The following is an 11,462-nucleotide window of genomic DNA, read 5'->3' as shown; positions in this document are numbered from 1 at the left end:
GTTATCTACACTCAGCTGATACAAATTTTGTTCCGCTTCTTAAATGGTAACTTCAATATTACACACAACAGGAAATGAGAGTAAACTACAGGGAATGTGTGTGTTTTTTCCTGTGAATGAAAGAGATCGGTGACAAAAAAAAAGAAGAGAAAAAAACAGATACAGAAATGAGCATAATATCAGCTAAGGCGTGTGCATGAGGTCCTAACTTTTTCCTGTTTGCTGAGAAGACACTCATGAAAGAGACCCATGTTAGTGAGTTTGTTTGTTTTTTTGTTGTTGTTTTTTTCCTTTTTGGGGGTGGCGTTGTGCATTGCTTTGAGGTTTCTGTAACTGTGCCCCAACCCACTACCCTCCGCCCCCACCCACCCATGACACCCCCCCCTCCTCTTCTTCCTCTGTGGGTAAGGGGATTATGCTTTACTCTCGTTGCCATTTGTTTGGGGAGCCTCATTGGGGACCGTTTTCACCTCAGCAGTAGTGTTCTTCCCCTCTGCCTCACTTTTAGTCGTATCATCCTTCACAATCTTACCACTAGGAGAACAAAGAGAGAGAGAGAAAGAAAGAGAACCATGAAGAAGAAGAAAAAAAGGATTCTGTTAACAATAAATGGAAAGGCTTTTATGGCAAATAAAAACATGTTTGTTTGGTGTTGCCTTTTGTCTTTTTTTGAAGAAAAAAAGCAACAAAAAAGCAAACTGGGAACAAGGGGGAAAAAAGCATGCAAGATGTTTGTGAGGGAATTTGTCTTTCCTCTTTGAAATGAATGCATTTCACACATAATAGGATCTAGCTCACTATCCAAGGCAGACATCGCAAAAGAGTACATGGATGTCACAGCTGTTTTCAAGGAACAATGGCTGTTGATGTGGAATGAGACAGGGCCAGTACTGTAGAGGACAATACATGAGGGAATGAAAGACTCAGACATAACCTACAACACGCCATACAATACAAAAGAGGATTATACACTGTTTGGACTCAGCAGCGATACAACGGAGGGAGATTTTAAAGCCACATTTCTGCTCAATAGAATATTTTCAATTTTTAGCGTGTGACCCTCTAGGGATTTGTGTGAGCTAATGTAGGCTACTTGTATTCATTCAGAAAAAGTAGTCCAGAAAGCAGTACCTATAATACGACTTTGAACAAATTCTAGAAATGCAGCTTTGTTTGTTGCTATTAAAGCTTCTTAAAACAGCTATAGAAGTCTTCTGAGTACAGTGATTTTTGAACATCTTACTACCTTCAAGAAACATTTCTTTTTACTTTAAAAAAACCTAATTAAAACCTTTTTTTTTTTTTTAGAATTTCTAATCACTTATACAAGTCAGCCAGACTGTTTGATGCCGTGTAGCTTTTTATCATTTCTTACTGAAGAACAGGATCTCATTAGATCCCACCACAATTTTGGCTGGCTGGCCACCTGGAGAAGAAAACAGATATTTACCTTTAAATGTCTATGTAAGTGTGTGTGTGTGTGTGTTTGTGTATTTGGATGTATATTTGTACTAAAAGCTGTGAAATTATTCAAAATAGACCAGCCGACCTTGCTTTGCTCTGTCAGAACCACAGCAGCGTTGTTTTTTTTGTGTGTTTTCTTGTGAAAATTAAAAGTAGCTGACAGAGGCTGCTATTGGGCTTTGCCGCAGTACTAGGTATATACAGCTGTAAAGTGTAATCCATGAGGCAGGGGCTCAACACACGAAACAGGCAGAAGAAAAGAGCCCAGAAAATGCTGCGTGAACTAAATGGTTGCTATAAATGTTTCTAAAAGGCCCACTGCACTTCAGATGCAAGAGGTTTGAAATAAGGCACTGCCGTTGCAAAGGGCTGGTAACTAAGTGTAAGTAAAGATGCAGCACAGTGAAAATGTAGAACATATGATGTCATTTATGTCTTTGAATAATAGTTCACCACACAAGATAACATGTGCAATGCAAGGATTTTCAGAGGTTTAAAACAAAACCTGTTGCTTTGGATAAAAGCGTCGGCTAAATGACTGTAATGTAATGTGTGTCTGCATGCGTGTGTGTGTGTGTGTTTGTGTGTAGTAAATAGATCATACTCTGCTCCTCTAACAAGAAAAGGACATTTTTATCAAGCTCGAGCTTGATATGACCTGCCCTGCGGAACCTGCCCTGCAGTGCTTTTTTATCTTAAGCACCGTCCGTCCAACTGCTGACATCTCAACACTACCACTGAGCTTTTTACATCTATGCTGTGCTGTCAAACTCAGCTCTTCACTGACAACTGGCTGAGAAGGATCAGCACAGCCTACATCTGTGATCTGGGATATATGAACGTCTCAAGGTGATGGACAGTTTGAAGCACATTCCCAGAATCTGCATCTTTGCGTGACCTCTACGAGGCCTGTCAGCACATCTCTGATCTTTGAAGTGTAGGCTGTGCCAAAGATGCTGCACAAGCATCTCACCCCCCCCCACATCATCTTTAATCTTACACTAATTCCAGCTTGAATATAAGGCTTGTTAGGATCTTCCACATTGATACTACCTGTCGTTTTCCGATATTGCTGATTAATGATTTAGAAAAGAAACTGTCATTGAAAAGTGTACTCTTATTGTTGTCTGGTTAAAACACTAATCCTAAATCAATATCAAGCATCCAGAATACCCCTGATATATTAAACTCATGTCCAGTTTACATAAACATATAATTATTACCTAGTACACATGTAACGATAACAAACTCCCAGCAATATTTTACTTGGCTCTGGCTCTTGTTAATCTAAACCTAAACAGTATCTTGTCTTTGAATCGCCCACTAAGCTAAACAAGGTGATATACACAACATTTTCATGTAATTTTTCCTTTCTGCCAAAACACTTTCAATACTTGCACTATTAGCAATTATATATTTCCATCAAAACCCTTCTACTGTAAACTATTTAAAACAGCCTGTCTCGCACACTCTTTGACCTCCTGCTAAAAAGCCATTTCTTATTCTATTTTGACTGTATGTGCAGCAGTTGTGTAATGGCATTGCAACAGCTGTTGTTGATGCACCTCAAATAAGCTCAAATCATATGTCAAGTTCTGACAATATTTGGTAACGCTTTACATTAAGTACATGTAATATGTGTTAGTTAATAGGTAATAAGGCCCTTACAAGTCCTTATAAAATGCTTATCAACATTATGTGTTAATTTAGACTATGTGGTGCTTACGAAATATGCAAAACCTACTTTTTCATAGTCGTTTTAGGTTGTAAGTTCAATTTGTATAAAACTTTGCACATAGTATTTAAGGACCATCATGATTAAAAGTTACCAAAATAATTTGGATAGTCCACAAAATGTAAAAGTTACCTATTAACAAACATTTATTATAGTCTTATTAACACAATGTTGATAAGCATTTTATAAGGACTTATCATAAGGGCCCTATTAACACTTATTATAGTCTTATTAACACAATTTTGATAAGCATTTTATAAGGACTTATCATAAGGGCCTTATTAACACTTATTATAGTCTTATTAACACAATGTTGATAAGCATTGTATAAGGACTTATAGGGGCCTTATTACCAATTAACTAACACTTACATGCACTTAATGTAATGCGTTACCCAATATTTATACATGTTCATTATTTGACAGGGATATGCCGGTCAAAGTTCTTGGAAAGACATTACAGGGATATTGCTCTACTCCCAGGAGAAAAATGGGGGCTCAAGACAGGAGGTCTGCTCACAGATTCAATAAACCCACAAGGCGCCTGACAAAATATGCCAATATGGGGGGAAGTGAAGCAAAATCACTGCAGGAATCAGGAGTAGAGTTGCCCCTCACTCCTGTCAGAGGCACGAAGACAAATCTTGTCATAGACAAGTCTGGTTTTATCAACATGACACTTAGTTGATGAGGATTTTCACTTCCAATGTGGGTTCAACCCATAATTCATCATTGACATCTTTATCCTCTGCTTCTCAGGAGGAAAGCAAAGTGCAAAATGATAGAGCAAGAGGGCTTTTTTTTTTCATATAGTGACTGTCAGCACGCCTCTTGAATACATCATTAACAAGGTATGTAGCTTGCTCATCATTCACGGAGGCTGTCATAAATAAGGTAGACAGCTGCAATCATCCTCATAGAACATCTCCTAACAATAACTCTTCATATAGCAACTGGTTGCACTGACTCTCCTTCAGAAGACATGAAACAACCAGTCATCTGGAAAAAAAAGCTGCAGCTGACTTCCCAGTATTAGCATTATAGTTTTCAGATATTTACTATCAAGGCATCAATCAATTATCAGTTCAAAACACTGACATATTTAACATTAATTACCTTCACAGGTCCTCTATATTCAACACTTATAGGGATGGTTCACCCCTAAAATAAAAATTCTGTCATTATCTACTCACCCTCATGTCTAAAGAACCCAGATTGGCATTCTGTTTTTTATACAACACTGAAGGATGTAGCCAGCAAAATGTCAAAACATCTTTCTTCCAAATAATTGCAGTAAATGGTGGCCAGTTAGTTACAGTTCTAAAAGTGGCAAAATTGGACCAGAAAAGAGCTCTGAATGGCTTGCGTAGCAAAATCCAAACCTTAGATGCCATACGATAACTGTGGAAAAGAAAAAAATTTACACCATTATTTACTGCAGATCTGCTCTCCCTCCTTTACTTTCAACATATTCATGCTTCAGCGCAGCTAAACCTTGTGCGAGCATGTTCAAGTTCCATGTGAGAACCCCAAAACCAAACATAACCCAAAGCCAAACCTCGCATTGAACTTGAACATGCCCCGCATGAGGTTTGGATGCATGCATGAACATTTTGAAAGTACGGGAGGAAGATTTGCAGTAAATAATGGTTTAAATTTTGTTGTTTTCCACTCACAGAGCTATTATATGGCTTTAGAATACATGGATTGTGCTGAGCTCTGTGTGGAGTTTGTATGTTCTCCCCATGTCTGCGTGGGTTTCCTCCGGGGGCTCCGGTTTCCTCCCACAGTCCAAAGACATGCAAGTCAGGTAAATTGGCCACACTAAATTGTCCCTAAGTGTGAATGTGTGTGTGTATGTGTGTATGTGTGTGTGTGTGTGTCTGCCCTGCGATGAACTGGCGGCCTGTACAGGGTGTATCCCCGCCTGCCGCCAAATGACTGCTGGGACAGGCTCCAGCATCCCGCAACCCCGGTTGGGATAAGTGGCTTGGATAATGGATGGATGGATACATGGATTGTGCTGAACAAGCCATTTGAAGTACTTTTAAATTAATTTCCTTGCCATTTTTGGAATGCTAACGAACTGACCTCCATTCACTGCAGCTGTTGGGAAGAAATGTGCTCTGACATTTTGTTGGCTAACTCCTTCAGTGTTATATGGAAACAGAATACTAATCCAGCTATCAGCTGGTATGAGGGCAAGCAGATAATGACAGAATATTCATTTTGCAGGTGAATTATCCCTTTACCTCTAAATGCATATTAACATTTGTGCAAAGCAAAAACAGAACTGTAAAATGAACAACCCCCGAGGTTCCAGTTTAGATAGAAAATAAACCATTTGACCACTATTCACACAAGGTGATGCCACTCTTTTGATTAGCTATAAGAGGGCTATTGTGTACAGAAGAGGAGACAAAGGTGAGGCAGAATGAAGTGGTAGAGGGAAGGTGGAGTCACAGGGAGGGAGGGTCATGTAGTTAGCCAAGGAGAACAGCAGGGGCTGGTGAGTGGTGGGTGAAGGTGATGGCTAAGTTAATATTCCACTGGTTGCATTCCAGTATTCATGCTTGAACACCATTAAATGGTAACACAGGCCAAAAAAAATGGATACTATTCTGGAGGCTGTAAAACAGGATCGATAAAATATTGCAACCTGCACATCTATGTGCATTTTGAAAGAGCATGCTAGGAAACCACCAGATGGCAGCATCTTCACTGTAAACAGCAACAGCTTCCTTATGAATACAGTATAGTATTTCAATAACTTTCAGTCTCAATAAGCATACTATCGCCTTCTGAAGTTCTTTTATGTAAACACTTATAAGGGAGGAAAACAGTGTTAGACCTTTCTGACTCATTTCATTTTCTTGTATAGTTCAAATGTGAGTACTGTCCACTGAAACAAGAAATCCATGACGTTTTACTCAAGCGTTCTTGTATCAAGTGGTGTCTCGCTGCCACCTTGTAAAATAATGTCAGCTGTAAATTAGCTACTTCTTTAAAATGCAGGTTCACAGTAATAAACTTCTGACTATTTGCTCTTCTTGTCATTCTTCTTTAAGGTGGGAGTGAAACACCATTGAACAAATCTGTGAATGTTCTCATTCATCCAGGTCACGGTTATCCAAAGGAATTGAATCAAGTGCAACTGGACTTGGTATATATCCGTGAAGATGTTTCGCCTCTCATCCAAGAGGCTTCCTCAGTTAGTGCCTTTCTGACTAGACCAAGCCATTGAACAAAAGAATATGTACAGAAAGAACACGCCATAGATTCCTCTTTCCAGTGGACAGCAATCACAATCACATTTGGACTATAACACGTGGAAAATGAAAGAAGTCAGAAAGGGATGACAGTTCTCCCGTCTTATAAGCATTTATCGTTCACATAAAAGAGCTTCCGAAGGTGATAACACGTTTTGGATTACAAATGTTGTTGAAATTCTATACTCCAATTATGTCATCATGAGGGGGACATTGCTAAAAAATACCAAAAAAACAAAACAAAAAACAAAACAAAAAACAAATCCAAAAAAACAACAAAAAAAAAGAAGCAAAAAACAAAAACAAAAACGCTTCTATGCACCCTATGGTGCATTGCCTGTTGACACCTATGTCTTATCGGACTTGAACCTAGTTTTTTGGCACTTACTTGCATTGCCGTCTACTGACTAGATCCTTGCTTGTGTGGTATTAACTCTGAGATGTACGTTGCTTTGGATAAAAGCGTCTGCTAATGAAATTGTAACAGTGATGACGCTGCCCTCTAGTGGTTTGCTAGTGCACTCTCGCAACATGTGCAGGTATTAGCGGGTTGCAGTTTTTTGTTATACAGCCTACAGAATAATATCATATTTTTAAGAAATGGCCAGTATTCCCTTCTGGTATTCCCAATTAATAGCACATCCTTGAAAGTGATATGTGGCTACTGGAATACTACCAGGGCAGAACAGGCGATGTGAGGAGTGGGGAATGGAGGTGTTCATACTCGTCTTGGGTTGGTGCAGTGGAGACTGTGCCCAGGGCAATGAGCGCATCCTCGGTCAGGCCATCTTTTTTTAAGTCCTTACTCTGGGTGCTGTCGGCGGCTTTGACTGGATCAGGATGGCCCTGTGGCCTGTCAGCTTTAGCGTAGGGTGAGGTGGTTGGCTCTGAGATCGGGGGAGTGGGGTTAGACGAAGGGGTGACTTTAGGTGTCTCGCTCAAGTCAACAAGGGGCCCCACATTGGGTTGGGTTTCAGGATCAAGGGAGGAAACATTATCTTTGGTCTCAGGAGCAGAAACAGGACTGTTTTTGGATGCAGCTTTGCTCCCAGCCTGTACTGGGCTGGAGGAAGCTGCACTGATGGTTAGGGTGGTGCTCTCACTAGCAGGACTACTCTGCGCCATGCTAAAGCTCTCAGCAACTGAATTAGTGGTAGTGGTGGGGAACAAATTCACCTCTGGGGAGGTGGTGTCTGCAGTGGCAGGCCTGTTTAGTGAAAAGGAGGAAAAATAAGAGGAGAGGGGGACGAAGTGGGGGTTGGATAGAGAGGAGGCAAAAGAACAACCATAAGGGGGAGGGGGAAAAAAGGAAAAAGGACAGAAAAAGAAAAGAAATAAGAGGGTAAAAGGGGATTTTTGGTCAAAGCATATTTACACAAAGTGAATGTTACATGCAGTCAGAGTAGAATCCTTGAGAATCAAAATGTTAGTGACAGAATCTGTGAGGAGTTAGCAATAAACACACCAAAACTGTCAAGGCCAGTTGTTCCCCTTGTGTTTCCCCTTTTCCCGGTGTCGCCTGTTTCCCCGTCTGTCTCTCTGTGTATGCGGTGTGGGCGTGGCTTCCTTCCCTGGCACTCTGGCTCCCTCCTGATTTGCAGTTCATTCACCTTACCTGCTCAGCCTGCACATCTGCCTTCCATCAACTCAACAGTATATCTACTACAGCTTTTCATCCACACATCACCAGATCATTGTTTCAACCACTGCGGTAGTCTTTCATTTTCGGCCGCTCTGCAATTGTATATTCATAGTTATTCCTCATGTTGTATGTTACCTGTATTTAGCGTGTCTCCTTGCGGTTCCAGGATCACTACTCTCTGGTTCCCCTGCCTGTCTGCCTTGCCCGCTTGCTTATCCTCTGCCAGCCATGTTCACTTCATCGTCCCATCTGACTTGCTGATCTTAGCTTTGCCATTAACCATTCAGCTCAGTCCAGCTCTGCCATCGCCTCTCTACTTTTTGCCTTGCCTGCCATTCCTGTTCTCCTATATTCCTACAATAAGCCCCTTTTACATTACTTCATTCCATTGTCTGTGTCTGCGTTTGGATCTGCCTCTACTGATCATAACAGAATGATCTGGCCATCATGGACCCAGCAGACTCAGACCACCTTCCCTCCAGTTTCTCAGTCCAGAATGCAGCTCAACGTCACGTAGGGCTGAGCGATATGGCCTAAAAATAAAATCTCACATTTTTTTTTCACACTACACGCGATTTACGATTTTAATTGATTTTTCTTAAAAGCAAAGTACAAAAGAAAAAGGAATTATCCATCCATCCATTATCCAAACCGCTTATCCTGCTCTCAGGGTCATGGGGATGCTGGAGCCTATCCCAGCAGTCAGGGCAGCAGGCGGGGAGACACCCTGGACAGGCCATCACAGGGCCCAACAATAAAAACGATTAACAAAAACAAAAACTAAAAACAAGGATGGATTTTTCTCTATTCCCGTGATTCTATTCAGCATGTGGATGAGCTCAGGCCTTTCAACTGAAAACGGGCACCATATGTTTGGTGATGGGAAACGCCACCACTTCTGTAATGTCTTTCCACTGGGGCCCCTTCTTCTCATATGGGATACAATGGGAAAATGATTCCGCTTCTGTTACCTGCTTTTTAGCAGGTACTTTAGGACTGCTGCTGTCTTCTGCAACTCACAGAACCACACACTTCTCCCATTCGGCTGTGTGTCTCTTTTTGAGATGCTGGAATAAATTGTTCATGTTGCTGCCTTTCGTTGCCACAGACTTTAGACATACTTTACCACAGATAGTGGTTTCCTCGAAGTTGGACTCTGCAAAACCAAACTACTTCCAGACGACTGAGGAGACACTGCCTTTTTCAAGAACGAACTCCTTACATTTCTTAGGGCATGCTGCCATGTTGACCTATGTCTGAAGAGAATTCAGAGGACCATTACTATGACCTATGGGAGCTGGGAAGCGGTGGTGGTTCTGTACTATAATTACCCAAGTTACAGTGAAAAATCAATTTTCATTTTAAACATAGTCCTAAGCCATAAATTCAAATTAATTGATAAAATTGATTTATCGCCCAGCTCTAACACTACGCTTATGTGGAACCAAAGGTCTTCATTGTGTGCCTTCATTGTGTGCCTCCGGAGCTGGTAAAAAACTTCCTTGATGCCAACCTTGTTTCCCAAGCTGGTATAGCCATTCACCCACTCGGCGTTCCCCTTGATGCCTACACCCTAAATGGAAAGATCCTAGCTTGAGTAACTCACATTACTGAGCCCCTACCTCATCCTTTCTGGTAATCATTACGAGTCCATCCGGTTTTACATCATCACCTCTCCTCATACCCCCTTGGTCAACCCTGGTTAAAACTACATAATCCCCACATCAATTGGTCCACCAATAAAGTTCATAGCTGGAGCTCTTTTTGTCAGTCATCTTGCCTAAAATCTGGCCTAGCCCCAGCAGAGGCCACTGCTCCCTTATCAGACACTGAACCCCCAGATCTGTCATCTATTCCCTCTGTTTACCATGACCTGGGAGAAGATGTTAGTAAGCAGCGCTCTCTCTCTTTGCACCCTCATCACCCTTATGATTGTACCATTGATCTGTTCCCAAGAGCCTCTTTGCCTTCCAGCTGCCTGTTCAATCTGTCTCACCCTGAAAGAGAGGCCATAGACACTTACATCCATGACTCCTTAAATGGAGGTTTCATAATGCCATCATCCTACCCTGTTGGTGTAGGGTTTTTCTGATGCTAAGAAAGACCATTCATTGCGCCCCTGCATTGACTACCGTGGTTAAAATAACTTAAAAGTTAAAAACAAATATGTTCTTTATCTGATAAATTCTGCTTTTGAATCAGTCAAAGGAGTCGCCATCTTCTCCAAACTTGACCTTAGAAATGCCTACCATTTGGTCCGAGTCAAGGAAGAAGATGAATGGAAAACTGTCTTCAATACCCCTCTTGGTCACTTTGAGTATTTAGTCATGCCCTTCAGATTAAGCAATGCCCCCACTGTCTTCCAGGCTCTTGCCAATGATGTCCTTCATGATTTTCTGAAGTGGTCAGCTTCAATGATATCCTTATCTTCTCTCAGAACATTGAGGAACACATCCAGCATGTGAGGCAAGTTCTCTAAAGACTACTAGAGAACAAACTGTTTGTCAAAGCTGGGAAATGTGAATTTCATGTCAACTTTGTTGGGTTTTTAGGATACATCATTGAGAGTGGACAGGTGAAGGTGGATCCTGGGAAGATTCTGGCAGTAGCAGCTTGGCCCATACTCACATCCCTGAAACAACTTCAGCAGTTTCTGGGCTTCGATAATTTTTATAGAGGTCATCAGAGACAACAGTCATGTGGCCGCATCTCTTACCCAACTCACCTCTTCTGCTAACCCCTTTTCCTGGACCCCTGGGGCAGATGCTGCCTTCACCAAGCTAAAGTGGCGCTTTACTGCTTCACCTGTTCTCATCCAACCAGACCCCTCATGTCAGTTCATTGTGGAGGTTGATGCCTCAGATACAGGGGTTGGAGCTATTCTCTCTCAGCGCTCAGCTTCTGACCAGAAACTCTCCAGCCCTGTGCATTCCTCTCCCACCGTGTTACCTCCGGCTGGGTCAGGCGTCCCTACAGACACAATTGGCCTTGTCTGCAGGTGGGAAGCTGGATGTGGGTATGTGTCTTGGTCGCTGCACTCACACCTCCTGTGGTCAGTCGGGGTGCCTGTTCGGGGGGGAGGGGGAACTGGGGGGAATAGCGTGATCCTCCCATGCACTACGTCCCCCTGGTGAAACTCCTCGCTGTCAGAAGAAAGGAAGTGGCTGGCGACTCCACATGTATCGGAGGAGGCATGTGGTAGTCTGCAGCAGGGAGAGGGGACGGAGCAGAGATTGGGACAGCTCGGAAGAGTGGAGTAATTGGCCGGATACAATTGGGAGGAAAAAGGCGGGGGGATCCAAAAAAAAAAAAAAAAAAGACTCATCCAGACCCAAGAAATGGTCCTGATAACT

At 42.1% G+C, this 11,462-nt stretch overlaps 1 protein-coding gene across 1 annotated transcript in view; it reads right to left on the bottom strand.

The window, feature by feature from the left end:
- Positions 1-398: 398 nt before the first annotated feature.
- Positions 399-11,462, bottom strand: part of ncam1a (neural cell adhesion molecule 1a) — a 254,850-nt gene continuing 243,786 nt past the window's right edge. The window contains exon 21 of the mRNA XM_056285536.1: positions 399-534. Coding sequence (XP_056141511.1) covers positions 414-534 — 121 coding nt within the window. The 3' untranslated portion in view covers positions 399-413. The remainder of the gene's footprint in view (positions 535-11,462) is intronic.

Source organism: Lampris incognitus, chromosome 8, assembly GCF_029633865.1.
Source record: "Lampris incognitus isolate fLamInc1 chromosome 8, fLamInc1.hap2, whole genome shotgun sequence".
Classification (NCBI taxonomy): Eukaryota; Metazoa; Chordata; class Actinopteri; order Lampriformes; family Lampridae; genus Lampris; species Lampris incognitus.
The sequence above is the reverse complement of the archived record's forward strand: the minus strand, read 5'-3'. Positions and strand labels throughout refer to the sequence as shown.